The sequence below is a fragment of the Canis lupus genome, chromosome 6 (genome assembly GCF_003254725.2).
Source record: "Canis lupus dingo isolate Sandy chromosome 6, ASM325472v2, whole genome shotgun sequence".
Lineage (NCBI taxonomy): Eukaryota > Metazoa > Chordata > Mammalia > Carnivora > Canidae > Canis > Canis lupus.
In genome coordinates, this window is record NC_064248.1 from 63,391,967 (window position 1) to 63,409,023 (window position 17,057).

At 37.2% G+C, this 17,057-nt stretch overlaps 1 protein-coding gene across 2 annotated transcripts in view; it reads right to left on the reverse strand.

Annotated features, from left to right (window-relative positions):
* The window catches only part of SAMD13 (sterile alpha motif domain containing 13), a 59,960-nt gene extending 43,809 nt beyond the window's left edge, over positions 1–16,151 (reverse strand). Inside the window, exon 1 of one of the 2 annotated variants that reach the window (XM_025417842.3) lies at positions 15,935–16,151. Coding sequence is in view for 1 of the 2 variants with exons in the window: in XM_025417839.3 (XP_025273624.1) it covers positions 16,086–16,092 (7 nt within the window). In the remaining variant the exon portion in view is untranslated. The remainder of the gene's footprint in view (positions 1–15,934) is intronic. The other variant, XM_025417839.3, reaches the window with a different exon arrangement.
* Positions 16,152–17,057: the final 906 nt, after the last annotated feature.

Genomic DNA, 17,057 nt, shown 5'->3' on the forward strand with positions numbered 1-17,057 from the left:
TGGCTTAAATCAGTGTGGTAGCAACAAAAACTGATGTGGGAAAGGAAATCACAAATTCCAAAGGGCTCAGTGAAAGAGCTTCAGGGGTTGGGGTGGGCTGGAAGATAGAGACAGATTAGGGGATGTTTGGAGCCTTATGGGAAGGAGACTGGGAGAAGTCTCCTAACATTTATTCATTTTCTTATTTCTTGAAGTTTTCCTTTACATGTTTTAATGCTGCATTATTTGATATATGAAGATTCATACTAGCAATAATAACTTCATTGTGAGTTGTGTATCTTTTGCCATTATAAAGTGTCTCTTTGTTTCATTTAATAATTTTTAAAAAATAGTTTATTCTATCTTACTTGAAATTATTTTAGATATATTTAACCTTACCTGTTTTATTTGTTCACATTTTGAATGCTTATTGTTTGTTTTCTCTTTTTGCTTTATGATCTGTTTTCTTTGTTTTGTTCTGTTGTGTTTGTATTTTTATTTTCCCTATGTATGAGTTATCTTTTGCTGTGTAACAAACTACCACCAACCCTAGCAGCTTAAAACAGCAGACACATGTACTTTGTACTTTCTGTCGGTCAGGAATCCTGGCATGCCTCAGCTGAGTCCTCTGCTTCAGGGTTTTCATTGTTCAGTTTTCACAGGGCACCATTCTCAGCTGAAGGTTCTAGTTGTTGACAGAGTTCAGTTCCTCAGGGGCCCTAGAGAGCCTCAGTTTCCTGTCACATGTGCCTCTCCATGGGGTAGCTCACAACATGGCAGCTGGCTTAATCAAAGCAAGCATGAGAGAAGAGGCAGAGAAAGAGTATAAGCAAGACAGAAATCATAGTCAACTTCAGAAGTGAAATCCCATCACTTTGCCACATTCTCTTTGTTAGAGACAAGTCATTATGTGTAGCCTACTCATAATGGCATGATACCAGGAGCTGGGGCTCATCAGGAGCCACTTGACAAGGCCACCTCCCACACGCAAGCAATTTGGAAGTTGTAAAGTGTATTAAGTAATATGTTTACATTTGTATTTTTCAATTTACCTAAGAAATGAAATGATGATGAAAGATGATGAAATTAATCTACTTAGAATATTTTCTTCTCCTCTCCCCTCTTTTCTGTTAGTTTAGAGAGCAAATATGATTCTTGTTCCTATTATCAAAATACTATTCCTTATATTGTGTAATTTTCTTTTAAGCATTTTAACAATTATATTTTACTTTATGACATAGATCCTAGTTAAAGATAACTTTGTGTTCAGAGTTAAAGCTCATCACCAAACCTTTCCTACCTCATGACTTTCTCATTCGTGAATTCATTATTGTTACTCATCTATTGTCTTGATTTTTTTTCTGACAGATTTTTCAGAAGTTGATAAATGTTATGTTTCTTGAGTTCTAATGTATTTGAGAATTTCTTTTTCTGATCATTACATATTAAAGATTAGACCAGGCATAGAAAATGTTTTCTCCTTTATTATTCATTAACCACTGTTCCATTTTCTTGTAGGATCTAATATTGTCTGATTTCTTCATTTTTGAGGATGACATTTTTCCTTGTGCCTAAGTGACCATAGTTTTTTTTTTTTTAAGTCCTTTAAGTTCTAGAAAAAAGCTTTTATTAAATTTTCTTGGAATGTGGCGAGCCCTTTCAAAATGTAATTTTAATATCTGCTTTATTTCAAAAAATTCTTCTATTATGTAAATTTTTTCGTTCCATTTATTCATTCACATCTTCAAAGATAGCAGTCATTCATGTCACTTCTCTATTGTTGTTTTCTGCTTCATTCATCTTCCCCCTCGTCACTTTCATTTTGTGTCATTTTCCACTAAATTCTATGTGATTTTTTTTCAATAGCTTGCCCTCTATGTCCAGTTTTCTTCAGTTTAAATTCTACTCCTTGATGCTCTTAGTGTGATTTTCAGGGATTTAATTTTTCCGCTTATTTCCTCTGCTTTTCCAGATTTCTTTTATTTTTATTGTTGTTTGGGTCCCATGCTATTTTTCTCAAACTTTTTTTTTTTTTTTTTTTTAATTTCTGAAGGAAGTCAGTGATATCCATTGATTTGTTCAGGAATAAAGTTAGCATCTTGCCTCCTGACCATTTTTACCTGCCTACTGTTTGAATCATCAATCTAAAATGTAAACCAGAGTACTGAGTGTTGATAGCTCATAGTCTTTGGTCAGTCATTCAGTGATGGATGAGCTGGGACAGGAGGAAAATCTGCTGTGAATGAAGAGAGACAGGGAGAAAGAAAGTGGGGGAGGGGTGATGGAGGGAAAGAGAGAGATTTGCTTATTTCTTTGGGTCCCCCCCCCCCGTTTATTTTTAAACAAAGTATTCAACTGACTCATAATATAAGAAGCAATTTTAAAAACTACTCAACAGTTTGAGGAACCTCCACACAGTTTTCCAGAGTGGCTGCACCAGTTCCTCAAACAGTTAAAAATATACCTGCCCTACGACCCAGCAATTGCACTGTTGGGGATTTACCCCAAAGATACAAATGCAATGAAACGCCGGGACACCTGCACCCCGATGTTTCTAGCAGCAATGGCCACTATAGCCAAACTGTGGAAGGAGCCTCGGTGTCCAACGAAAGATGAATGGATAAAGAAGATGTGGTTTATGTATACAATGGAATATTACTCAGCTATTAGAAATGACAAATACCCACCATTTGCTTCAACGTGGATGGAACTGGAGGGTATTATGCTGAGTGAAGTAAGTCAGTCGGAGAAGGACAAACATTATATGTTCTCATTCATTTGGGGAATATAAATAATAGTGAAAGGGAAAATAAGGGAAGGAAGAAGAAATGTGTGGGAAATATCAGAAAGGGAGACAGAACGTAAAGACTGCTAACTCTGGGAAACGAACTAGGGGTGGTAGAAGGGGAGGAGGGCGGGGGGTGGGAGTGAATGGGTGACGGGCACTGGGTGTTATTCTGTATGTTAGTAAATTGAACACCAATAAAAAAAAATAAATAAATAAAATAAAATAAAATAAAATATAAATATTAAAAAAAAAAAAAAAAAAAAACTACTCAACATCCAAATGAAAATAAAATAATACCAGAGGAGAAAAAAAAATGAAGATATATAGCTGCAGCATCCTACAAAGTTGTTAAAATTAACTTATGGCTGAATTTTTAAGCTTCCAGGCAACCAAAGCAAGAAAAAGCACATAATTTAAAAAAAAAAAAAAAACAAGAAAAACACATAATTAGGTATATGGTTTTCATTGATTCTAAATGAAAACCTCTGGGTTATTCAGGGGGAAAATTTTCGTAATGTTTGGTTCTGGGAAAAAATCAAAGGGGGCAGGGATCTTAATAAATTTGAGTAGTAAATACAATAGTGTCATTCATTAAGCTATTTCTTATATCGTTGTTTAATGAAAGGTGGAAACCTGGCGTCTAAACATAGTCCAGAGAAGGCAAATTCCTGTGGTTCAAAGATAGTGGGATGCAAGCCCATTTGGAGGATAATATCTTCTCTTTGGAGGAATAAATAGTGTTACTGGGTTGAAATGTGTCCTCCAAAAAGGTATGTCGAAGTCCTAATCCCCAGTACCTTAGAATGTAACCTTATTTGGAAATAGAGTCAAAGCAGATGTAATTAGTTGGGTCGTAGTAGAGTAGGAGGTATTCTTGTAAGAAGAAGTGAGACACAGAGGAAGGTGCTACATGAAGATAGAGTCACAGGGAAGATGAAGGGAAAGATTGGAGTTATGCTGCCTCAAGATGAGGAACACCTGGGGCTGCAAGAAGCTAGAGGAGGCAAGGAAGGACCCCTCCCTAGATGTGTCAGAGGGAGGTTGGTTCTACCAAAACCTTAATTCAGACTCTGGCTTCCAGACTATAAGAGCATACATTTCTGTTGTTTTAAGGCATCCAATTTGTGGTACTTCATTATAGCAGTCTTAGGACATTAATACAGACAGGCAGCATTTCATTCAACAGTGTTTTATAAACATTAACTCTCCCAACCAACATTCAGTATTGGTCACTTTGATAATGGATATTGACATTTGGACAGTAGAAAGTTTGTTAACAGACTAAAGGAGGTTTTATGTGCTTATATTGAAGATGGACCCATATGCTTTAAATGAAAAACCTGTGAATACTTGTAAGATAAACATTCCTTGTGAACATTGTTATACTTAAAATTCACACCTGGAATGCTGGTAATCACACCTACATGTATACACCTGAAAACAAATACAGGGTTTTTTTTTTTTTTTTGTATTTTTTTTTTAACAATGTGGGATCTGTTTTATCACATGAAATAGATAAAACATTACTGAGATGATTTAGTTTAGAAAGTTTACAAAATACGTAATACCTGTGCCTTACTGCAAGAATTGGACCAACACATGATTACAGGCCATAGATCAGTTAGAAAATATAAGGTAATTATAGTATAATTGATAAGCCAGGATTTACAACAATAAATAGATAGTAGACAAATTGTTGTTGAAACTACCCATAATTATTGAAAACTCATCATTGGAATACAGGATACTTGCCCTCACGTTCTCCTAAGTGGGAAGGATGTATATATAGACTTCCCAAAAATTGTCTTCCTTCCTTTCTTATTTGTTTCTGCCCAGAGATTTTAATTCCCAGGCAGATGGTACTAAGAAGCAAAAGTTTGTGCAGTCTCATCCCCTTACCAAAGGTCAAACTTTTGGACAGTCTCCAAAACACAGCAGCAGTCTAAAGATATGGAAAGGAAGGGGTAGATCTTGAGAGTTAGAAATAATCATAAACTCCTGAAATAAAATCATGAAGTTTGCAGTAGAGATATGGCCAATTGGAGGCAGACTCCGTGACAAGAGAAAGATACACTGAAAAGCAGATGTAGAGTGATTGGTTTACCTACCAGAATGGATGTTATGTTGTGAGATTTGTGCTAATAGTGATAGCTGGACATAGAATTAGATATCTAGGAACAGGAAGGATTGAATATTAAATTTCTTATGTCCTAAGGTATAAGAATTTGAAGTAATAAAAATATTAAGTAAAAATATATGGAGCACTTTTCTTACTCTGAAGCACTTAACATAAGTGATAAAATACATAAATCATTTGTTAAATGCATGGATAAATTTAAAAGTAAAACGAGTATTTAATATGGTAAAATAAATTATAAAGGCAATAAAAAGGTGAGGAAGGAGAGACTGTAAGAAGATCCAACATTTGAAAAAGAGCAAAATAGAACTTCTAGAAAAAAAAGATGAAAACGTTGAAATTAATAACCCAGTGGAAGAATTAAGAGTCAAGGAAACCATAGCTGACAGAGAATTAGGGAGTGGGAAGCATAAATTGGAAAACCTTACACAGAATGCAGCACAGAGAGACAATTGCTGGAAAATATGACAGGTTGAATAATGGAGGATAGAATGAGAAGGCTCAGTATGCCTCTAATCAGAATTTCAAGAGGAGATAATATAGGAGAGGACAAAGCAATATTTGAGGACCCAATGAATGAGGCATTTTTAGAACTGATGAAAGATAGTAACCTTAGATTCTAAAACCCCAAATACCCTCAGTGAGATAAATTTAAACAGACACAGACATATACTCACCTAAACACATTGTTGTAAAACTTCAGAAAGCCAAAGACAAAGAGAAGATACTAAAATTATCCGAAAACTGAAAATACAATTTACTAACAAAGTAATGACAATGAGACAAGTGAATTCTGAACAACAAAAATGGAAGACAAAAGATTGTGGGAAAATATTTTAAATGTGCTGAGGGATAGTAACTGAAATAATTATTTACCCACTAAAACTGATCATTAGAATAGTTAGATTCTGCTGGGGTAACAAATTAACTCTGAAACCTCTGTGGCTTAACATAACAAAAGTTTATCTCTTGTGTTATGCCTTAAGGATAGGTTGCAGTGTACCCTGCTCCACATAGTTGCTCAGGGACCCAGGCTGACGGAAGCTATGCACTTTCTAGCTGCATCACTCAGAGTTACAAGAGTTATGAAGTCATTTCAGAAGGGAAAGAGGGACACAGAGAAACAAAGATTCCAAATACCTTTTTCTGGAAGAGAAACATGTTACTTCTAGTCACAATCCTTTGACCAGAACAAGTCACAAAGTCCCACACCAATTGCAAGAGAGAGTGAGAAATGAAGAGAATCACATGGATGTTTAGTAAATATGAACTTTCTCTACCACAGCTGTTTTTCAAAATGGGGATAAAATAGAGGTGGTTGAGATAAACACTGAGAAAATTTAACAACAATAAGCTCTTAATAAAAGAACTTCTAAAGATATCTTCAAGAAGAAGGAAAATGAGGAGTGCCTGGCTGGCTCAGTCAGTGGAGCATGTGACTCCTGATCTTGGGGTTGTAAGTTTGAGCTCCACATTGGGTGTAGAGATTACTTAAAAAAAAAAAAAAAAAACTTTAAAAAAATTTTTTAAAAAAGAAGAAGGAAAATTATCTAGAAGGAAAGTTTGAATGACAGACATGTTGAGTAATGGAAAAAGCAAATACAAAAATACAAATGATACAAAAGACAAAAAATACAAATAATAAATAATAAAGTACAACTCGTAGAATTAAAAAATAATAGCTTTTAAGGTAGATTGATGATAGGAGTTAAAACATTCTCAGATCCTTACGTATTTGGAAAGGCTATAAGGATAATAAGTACAGACTGTGTTAAGTATGCATATTTTGATTTCAAAGGAACCTGTTAACAAATAAAAATAAAACTTAAAATTCCAAAACTAGAGAGGGAAAATTTTGGAATTAAGAAATTGAATCAATTAAAACAAGGCAAGCAGGAAACAAAAACAATAGGAAAGTCAGAACAAATAGTTTAAAAATTGATGGGAGAGATAAAATATATCAATGAAAGTAAGTGGACTAAACTTCCAGCTGAAAGTGGGATTGTGAGATTGGATTAAAAAAATCAAAATCTATATGTGTGCTGGTTATAAGAGACATTCCTAAAATATAAGTAAAGAATAATTGAAAATAAAAGGATATAAAAAGATATTTTTAAGCAAATATTTAAAAAAAAGAGTTGGAGTATATATATCGTATAAAATAGATTTTAGGGCAAAAAATAGACAAAGGAGATCCTTCAGTAATGATAAACTTAGTTCACCAGGAGGATAAAATGACTCAATTTTTATGTATCTGATAACATAGCTTCAATGTCATAAAAGAAAATGTGACACAATTACAAAGAGAAATTGTCAAATTCTCCACTATAGGGAATCATTTAAATGTATTTCTCTCAGTAATTGATAGATAAAATATTCCAAAAAGTGTTAAAGATATGATTAGACAATACAGAAATTGAGTTTATCCTTAGAACACAGAATAGTTTAACTTCAGAAAATCAATTAATGAAATTCACCAAATTATGGGTTAATAAAGAATAAGCACATGCTCATCTGAATAGTTGCAGGCAAATCATTATATAAAATTTAGTATTTATTCATGTTAAGACAAGCAAATAAACAAAAACTGTTAGCCAACTAAGAACAGTAATTATATTCCTTGAGTTGATAAAAAAAATATTTGCCAAAGACTCACAACAATTTTATTCACTGGTGAAAGGTTAGAAGCATTCCCTTAGAAATCCGTAAGAGGGCAAGAATGCCTGCTAATGCATGTCTTGCCAACATATACTGGAAGTCCTAGCCACACAGTTAGAAAAGAAAAGGAATAACAAATTTCTTTCTTTAATCGCCATTACTTAATAGATGATGTGATTTGCCACATAGAAAAATAAAACACTGGGATGCCTGGGTGGCTCAGTGGTTTAGCGCCTGCCTTCAGCCCAGAGTGTGATCCTGGAGTCTCGGGATCAAGTCTCACATCGGGCTCCCTGCATGGAGCCTGCTTCTCCCTCTGCCTGTGTCTCTGCCTCTTTCTGTGTCTCTCATGAAAAAATAAATAAAATCTTAAAAAAAATAAAACACTTACGGAAAATTATTAAAATTAATTTTACAATTTGATAGAGATGAGATTATCAATTACCATCAAAAAGAGTAAGGAAAATGTACTTTGAAGAATATATCATTTACAAGTACAACAAAAATACAGTATACCTGGGAATAATCAAATGTTTAAATAAAGATATATCGTGTTCATGAATGGGGATATTCATTATTTTAAAGATTTCAACTCTACCACAAATAATTATAATCAGAGTGAAGTTATAATAATCTCAACAGAATGTTTTGAAGAAATTGAGCTGAGTCTAAAATATATGGGAACACAAAGGGTAAAGAATATCTAAGATAGTCTCAAAGAAGAACAAGGGTAGTAGAGATTTGTCTTATCAAATGTTAAGATATATTCCAAACATAATGCATGAAGAAGCTGGTATTGGCAGAAGAAGAAATAAATTGACTAATTAGAATATAAGAGAAAGCCCCAAAACAGATGTGGTATATGAGGAATTTGCTATATGATGTAAATGGCACACAACTATAACTGGCCTTGGAACAACTGGTTATCTAGGTGACAGAAAATAAAATACCGTCGGATCTTTACCCCGCATCATACCCAAACCATCAATTCCAGGTGGATTGAAAACATAAATATGAAAGGAAAAATTTAAAAATTTTTGGAAGAAAATATAGGAGACCTTCCTTATGCCCATAGGATCAGAAAGAATTTTCTAAGCACCAAATATATGATTTGTGAAGAAAAATATTGAAGGAATTCAAGCACAGAGTAGAAACTTTGGTTCATCAGAACAGAGCGTAAATGGGGAGAAAATACTTGTAGTACATTTAATTGACAAAATACTCATATCCAGATGAAGAAAGAATCCCTATAAATTTTAAGAAAAAAACCCTAGCAACCAAATGGAAAAGCAGGCATTTCACAGAAGAGGAAACCCATGTGACCAATCAACATATTAAAATATTCAATCTCAATATTAGCAAAAGAGAAATCCAAACTCTGAGATATGGTTTTACACCCACCAGACTGGCAAAATTTTAGAAGTCTGAGCAGGCTGTGTTGATGAAGTGTGGAGCAATCAGAGCTCTTACTTTACTAGGCTGAGTGTAAATTGACATGATTAATTTGGAAATAATTTGGCATTATGAAGTAAAATTGAAATCCATCTACCCTATTATTCAGCAGCTCTACACCTAGGTTTATACCTATGACATACAGAATAATTCATGCCCTCCCATGCCCACATCCTACCCTCCAGAACCTGTGGATGTGATGGGTTACGTGGCAAAGGGCTATGAAGCTTGCAGATGGAATTAAGATTGCTAATCAGTTGATAGGAAAAAAGAAAAACAAAGCCCAACTTGAAATCAGGCTGAGAACACTCATGCTTGGGTTTTGCATTTGCCTCTCTCTGGCTGCTAGAACAGGAGAGCTCTCGAACAACAAGTGTGTCCAGAGGTGATTAGTCTGGCAACTGGGCTTTTGGGTGGAGGAAGAACTTGGAACTGTAGGCCGCCAATCAGCGGGGAGGCCAGAAAGAGTCTTAACTCAGAGGTGGGGTGACCACTGGTGCAGATTTTCTTTGCTGAAGAACTATGTTGTCATGCAATCTTTATCTTAGCTCCCCAGATAGGGAGATAGCACTTTGCTATCTCTGTGTGCAGCTGTGACCAGAGATTGATGTGGGCTTGGTTTCAGTGCATACACACCGCCCACTTTTTCGGTTTGTGTCCAAGCTGGCTGTTTTCTGAAAATAGAAGCTGATACTGACTCTGACTCAATCCCTTTCACCTCATGTTCTTTCTGGTACATTTGTCCTTAAGTATCAACTCATCACAGATTCCTTGCTGCATGCCAGATTTGCAAAATCTGTGAAATTTGTGAGTAATTACCAAGAGATTTAAACTTTCTTATATTAATCCCTAGAAATTGATGTCCTGTGAATCAGAAGAAATATATATAGATTTTTTTTTTTTTTATGTTGCTTCCTTAATGACATACAAAGGTCATTGGGTCTCCTTTACTCTGAGTCTCTTGAATGAGGTAACAATTCATTAACGCCACTCCCTTGGGGTCCATCCCACCTCTGTTGGCAGGGAGAGTTTCTGCTTCTGGATTAATTTCTTTAATTCCCTGTGACTTGCTGACTCCTCTTAATCCTTCAGCAAGAGCTCTCTCCACCCCCTCTTCTAATGGCTTCTCTTTAAAGTGACTGTTCAACGGGGGCTTCTCGGCAGCCCATGTAACCGGAAGTGGTAATGCTGCAAATTCTGAGCACCTGCAGAAGCTCCCTCTGTGTTCTAGTCAGTGGGCTCCAATCTCCAATTGGCACCTCTACAGAGAAGCCCCAAGGAGGATACCACTTCCCCCTTCCACACCCACCTTCCCCACCCCCAAACTGTAAGACTTAAATAGTAATGGTCACTTTTCAGCTCTTTTTGTATTTTCATTGACTGGTTAGGCTCCGAGCATTTAATTTCCTATGACGCAAACTCTCTTAGTTGTGTGTAACTAAGTCTGTCTATTTTTCCCTGATTTACTATCTCAATCAATATGGTATTGATTGGGTAACAGCAGAATCTATTCTATTTTCTGCCTCTAATTCTCTTTTCTCTTCACCAAGAAAATCAAGGATGTGGGCGCAGGCAAGTATCTGGTCATTCAGTGACTAACTTTCTTCCCTTTTCTTTTTACATTTACTATTTTTATTATGAAGATAATACATGCCCATTATCAGTAACCAGCCTAGAACTGTAAGGATTCCCCAATCTTATCTCCTGTTAACAGTTTGGTAAATATTCTTCCTGTTATTCCTAGGCATTTAAAAAAATGAAATAAGATAAAATAAAATGAAATTCACATGCAAAAAAAAAAAAAAGAAATTCACATGCAAAACACACTTTACATACACAAATAGAATGCTACCAAAGATATGATTCTGTAAATTAACTTTTTTCATTTTAATAATCACTGTGATCATCTTTTACATTTGTCTATTATTCTTTTAATGTTTATAGAATACTTCTATGAGTTAGAACGCGCTGGCTACAAATTACAGAAACCCAACTCAAACTGACTCAAGCAAAGAAGGGAATTTGCTGGTACACAAGAGCGAGGGGAAGAAAGGCAGGGCTGGCCTCAGAAAGGGGTGTGTCCAGAGACCCAACAGTGTTGTCAGGATTCCTTCTCTTTCCATTTTTCAGCACTGATGCTCTGTTTTGGCCTCATTCCTTCCTAAAGCAAAACAAACTTTTTATTCCATGCAATAGGGACAGGGAGAGTTGCCCCTGTTGACACACCTTCAGGCTTATGCCATCCCAGATCTGCCTGCCTACTGGGTGGGTAACTCTGAGCTCTGAATTTCGAATTTCATCTTTCCTAATTCAGCTCTGGTGTGTAAGCAAATGTCCCGCACTCCCTCTCCTGAGCCTCTCCTTGTGGCCCAGCCAGTCTCAGGCCAGGTGTGGAAACTGGAAGTCCAGGAAGCAGACTTCCTACTGCCCCCATGCAGGTCCCTGGAGGTGCAAAAGGCCCTCCTGGGAGGGAAACACGACCACATCCTTGTAGGCCGCCTGCGGCAACATCTTAGAGCTCATCCCTTCTTACCTGTGTCTGTTCTCAGATAGCTGATGTTGGTCCTTCACATTATTGGGCGCACCTTTGAAGGTAGAGGAAGAGCTGCCGAAACTATAAATCTGTGATTTGAGTGTCTCTCTAAGTAACGAAGAGCTCAGGAACTCTCCTGACCAGTTTTTGGGACCGAGACATCTCTTCCTCCCAGAAATTCTCAGAGTCACCTCTTATATATTATTTCAAAATTATTTGCAGAAGCCCTAACACACTGGTGCCCATGGATGGAACTTTCTTAAAATAAATGTTCATGGGCTCTGCCCCCTGAAATTGAATCAATGGATCTGGGGTAAGGTCCAGGAATCTATACTTTTTAAAAGCAACACACCTGATTTTATGGTCAAATAGACTTGGGAAGGACAAACATAAATCCTCCTATGTAATTCTCTTGTTTAACTGCCTTTCCAAAGGGCAGAAGCTGATTAGGTGTTGACTCCTTTCCTGTGGCATAATGACTTGTCCTGGCTGGGTGTGTTATTAAGACAGGTGTGTGCAGGTCCTCTCTGCTTTTACCCAAGTCAGTTATTTTTACTCCCAAGAGACATCTAAGACAGAATGTTTTTCCTAAGTAGGAAAGATCTAGGTTTTGTTGATCCTAAAGTGTATCCAATTTTTTTTTCTTTAAGGAAAAAAAGTATGAATACAAAACCAAGTCTAGAGCACTAGAAGAAGCTTCATAATTAAGCTTCATCACCTTTATGGGAATTCTGCTTCTGAACAGCCTTCTCATTCTGGAGCATATCAAAGAACTTTGTTGTTCATATTGTCTATACTTCTATATATATTAGATGAACTGAATTTGTGGAAAAGCAAAGAAAAAAGACCATAAAAATAGATCATTTTGGCCTAGATAAGTCTGAAGCTGAGTTTTTAACCATAATGTGGTGGCATAAGTTTTGTTTTTTGGTGAGTTTACTTGTTATACTCTGTATTCCCTGAAATTGAAGGGAGAGCGAGGTTCCTTTATAGCCCACATCCCATTACTTTTCTGACCACATCCCTGCTACTTTCCTCCTTGTTTGCTCCTCTTAAGCCACACTGGTCTTCCCTGAGCACACCTGGTACACTTTTGCCCCACAGCTGCTGATCTTGGGGGTCTTCTTCCTAGAGTGGTGCTGTCACATTTTTACAGAGAAAGATGTGTGGGCTCAGAAGAGTTAAGTGCTTTGACCAAGGGATTAAAACCCATGAAAACATTTATGTTTTTCTGCTGGTCTCATTCTTGACTCCCCTTTTTAGCTCATACTTCAGTCAGTCAAGAAACCCTGTTGGCTCTATCTGCAAAATATGTTCTGAGTTCAACCATTCGTTCCATCTCTACCGTTATCCCTTGAGTGTGACCACTGCCAGCTCTTGTCTGCTTTACTACCACAGCCTCACATCTAGTCTCCCTGCTTCTCCCCTCACTCTTTATAGGCTATCTCAACACAGCTACCAAAGTGATCCTTTAAAATAGAAGTTAGATCACCTCACATCTCAGCTCAAAACCCTATCATGGCTCCCTGTTTCCTATGGAGTAAAAGCCAATGCCCTTATAAAGGTCTGCAAAGCTCTATAGCTATGCTGTCCAAAGAGGTGACCACTGATGGCATGTGGCTATCGATCACTTGAGATGCGATCAGTCTGAATTGAGGTACAAAACACGCAGTAGATTTTGAGGAAAAAAAAAAAAAAAGAATGTGAAGATTAGTGGTTGCCAAGGCAGGGGCTGGTGTGGCTGGTGGGTAGGGTATTGGGGGGATAGGTGAGCAGGTCAAAAAGTATAAACTTGTAGTTATATGATAAGTAAGTCACGGGGATGTAATGTACAGAGCAGTAATTATAGTTAACAATACTGTACTGGGGATGCCTGGGTGGCTCAGTGGTTGAGTGTCTGCCTTTGGCTCCGGGTGTGATCCCAACGTCACCAGATTGAGTCCCACATCAGGCTCCCTATGGGGAGTCTACTTCTCCCTCTGCCTGTGTCTCTCCCTCGTGTGTGTCCCTCATGAATGGATAAATTAAAATATTAAAACAAAACAATACTGTACTGTATATTTGAAAGTTGCTAAGAGAGTAGATCTTAGAAGTTCTCATTATAAGAAAAATTGTAACTATATGAGGTGATAGAAGTTAACTAAACTTATTGTGCTAATCATTTTGCAATGTATACATACCTCAAATCATTATGTTGTAGATCTTTAATACAATATATGTCAAATATATCAATAAAAACAGAAAAATTAAAAATAAAATGTAAAATATTCAATAATATTTATACTGATTATATATTGAAATTATAATATTTTGAATGTATTGGATAACAAAATATTTATTAAGATTATTTCACCAGTTTCTTTTTCCTTTTTTATACTGGCTAATAGAAAATTTTAAATTACATATGTGGGTGACATTTCTGTTGTTCTGAACTGGTCTACAGTATCTGATCCTTCCCTAAAACCTATCCTGATCTTGTTTCTTGCTCACTCCTATTCTTGCTTACTCCAATATATCTACACTGGGCTCCTTGCTAGTCTTTGAACATGGAGCATATCAAGCATTCTCCTGCATCAGGGCCTTTGCACTTGCTATTTCTACTCTTTCCTTTCCTTTCCATTCAGGTAATTACCTGAATGATTTGTTCTTTAACCTCCTCTGGAACTCTATTCAAACTTCACCTTTTCAATGAAGCTTTCTCTTTCTTCATCCACCTCCACTCCTATATTCACTGATCTCCTTTCCTAACTTTTTTTCTCCATAGTATTTGCCATCATGTAACATGTTATATATATATTTTTGTATCTATTTTTATTATTTAATTTGCCCTCCAGAATCTTTTTTGAGGGTAGGATATATTGTTTAAAGTGCTCCCAGCTTGTGGAACTATGCTTGGAACACAGTAGATTCTCAATAAATATTTATTGAATAACTACTGAGTGAATTTTAATCAATCACTTAATTATACAGGTGAAAGAACTGAGAATAAGTGGAGTTTTCAGGATTTCACAGTGACTTAGGAGCAGAGTGTATGTACCCTCAGTAAGATCTGATGCTATCAATCAGAAATGCAGGTGCCACCACCTAGAATCTTGGCCCTTTACTTATATTTGTGTTTCTTCACTGGACTGCCCACATTTTCATGTCTCTTCTAAGTCTTACACTTAAGGAAAGGAAAGATCTACTCCAGAAATACATTTTACCTTAGTCATCATATGTAGGAGATGACCTCTGACATTCCTTTTTGCTCCAAGGATAAGCCTTTGAGATTTTTTTTTCTAGACAGGAATTCTAGATCTGCTTGGATCTATGGAAACTAAATGACACTTGACCAGGAAAGAAGATTTCTTGGAGGAAGCCATTACATTTGATTATACAATGGATTACTTAATTTATAGCCTGAAGAGTTTAAACTAAAACTAGTTTATTTAACTAACCAGCACATTTTATTGAGCACTAATATTTGCCACACATTGTTTTTGGTTCTGTAAACAACTCAATTTTCAGAGAGCTAAGAGCCTAGTATGGGGTGGGGGTGGTTAACAAACACATACAGGATGTATGAGTTTCCTATTGCTGCTATAACAAATTATCACAGATTTAGTGGCTTAAACTACACATTTGTTCTCTTATGGTTCTGGGGATCAGAAATCCAAAGTGCTTCTTATTTGACTAAAATCAAGGTGCCAGGAAACTGTGTCCCTTCTGGAAGCTCTGGAGTAGGATTCATTTTCTTGCCTTTTTTGGCTTTTGGTGGCTGCTATATTGCTGGCTTATGACTTCCTGTTCCCTCTTCAGAGCACATCACTCCAGTCTCTGCTTCTACCATCCCTGTCTGTCTCTCTCACCCTGACTCCTCCTGGTTCCCTCTTACATGGATCTTTGTGATGCTATCCACCCACTCACATAATCCAGGATAATCTCCCTATCTTAAGTTTCTTAACTTAATCACATTTGCAAAGTCCCTGTTGCTATTTAAGGTAAAATTTATAGGTTCTGGGGATTAGGACATGGACATCTTGAGGGGACCATTATTCAGTCTACCATGCAGGACAATGTGACAGGTGCCACAGATGTGGCATAAATGCCAGATGCTATGTAAGCACAAATGATAGACCAGACAGGATGTGGAGGAAGAGTGGGACAGTTTTATGGATTAAGTGACTTTTGCACCGAAGCTTACATGATGGAACACATGGTATGTATTGTGTATGAAAGGATGTGCAAGGGAAAAGGAGGTATAAATGAAGATGACTTTTGCATTAATTATCTGTTGCTACATAACAAATTACTCCCAGATTTAACAGTTTGTAACAATAAATATCTGAGATCTCACACAGTTGCTGAGAGTCATGAATCTGGTCAAGTCTTAACTGGATGGTCTTGCCTTATGGTCTCTCATGAAGTTGTTCTCAGGCATTGGCTGGAGCCGCAGTCATCTGAAGGGATTGAAGATGCAGTACCCAAGCTCACTCATGTGACTGTCAGCAGGACGTTTTGGTTCCTCGCCACATGGGCCTTTCTATAGGGTTACTTACACGACATAGTCTCCTGGAGGGCAAGTAATCTGAAAGAGAGACAGAGTTCATGATAGGAACCTCAGTCACTTATGACCTCATCTCACAAGTGACACACCACCAGCTCTGCCATTCTGTTGGTCACCCAGAGCAACTGTGGGACAGAGTAGAAGACTTCATAAGGGCATGAATACCAGGAAGTGGAGATCACTGGGGACCATCTTGGAATGTGACTACCACAATATTCTTGGAATTAGAAGAGTTTCCCATTGCTGGACTATGGGGCAATCATGAGAGGTTGGGATGAATTAAGTTGGCATGAGGGATCCCTGGGTGGTGCAGCGGTATGGCGCCTGCCTTTGGCCCGGGGCGCGGTCCTGGAGACCCGGGATCGAATCCCACGTTGGGCTCCTGGTGCATGGAGCCTGCTTCTCCCTCTGCCTGTGTCTCTGCCTCTCTCTCTCTCTGTGACTATCATAAATAAATAAATAAAAATTTAAAAAAAAATAAGTTGGCATGAGAAGGGAGAGCCAGAACATGGAAGGCTGTATGTTTGGCCAAGGACTTTGGACATAATCCTTTTATTAATAGGGAGCCTTTGTAGGGGCTTAGTTAGAGAAGTGACATGACCAAACTTCTTTTTAGAATGATCACTGTGTATGTGGAAGGGTATAAGAGGACAACGAGATTAGGGAGAAACAGCAGCTAAGAGGCTGGTGCAATAGTGCAGGAGAGAGGACAAGGTATGATAGAAGGGATTGGTGGTCAAGAAGTGCCAGGGATGATGGATATTTCCAGGAGGTAGAATGGTTAGGAAGGGAAAGAGTGAGGGAGGAAGGGAGGCCTCAGAGTGAGTCCTGGTTTGTAGGAAGAATAGGTAACAATGAATCCAGAAGGATGGACATGGTTGACATGAGAGTCACTTTCTAGATGCCATCTTCATAACATCATCATTATAACTACCATTTTTTGAGCACCTGTTGTGTACCAAAC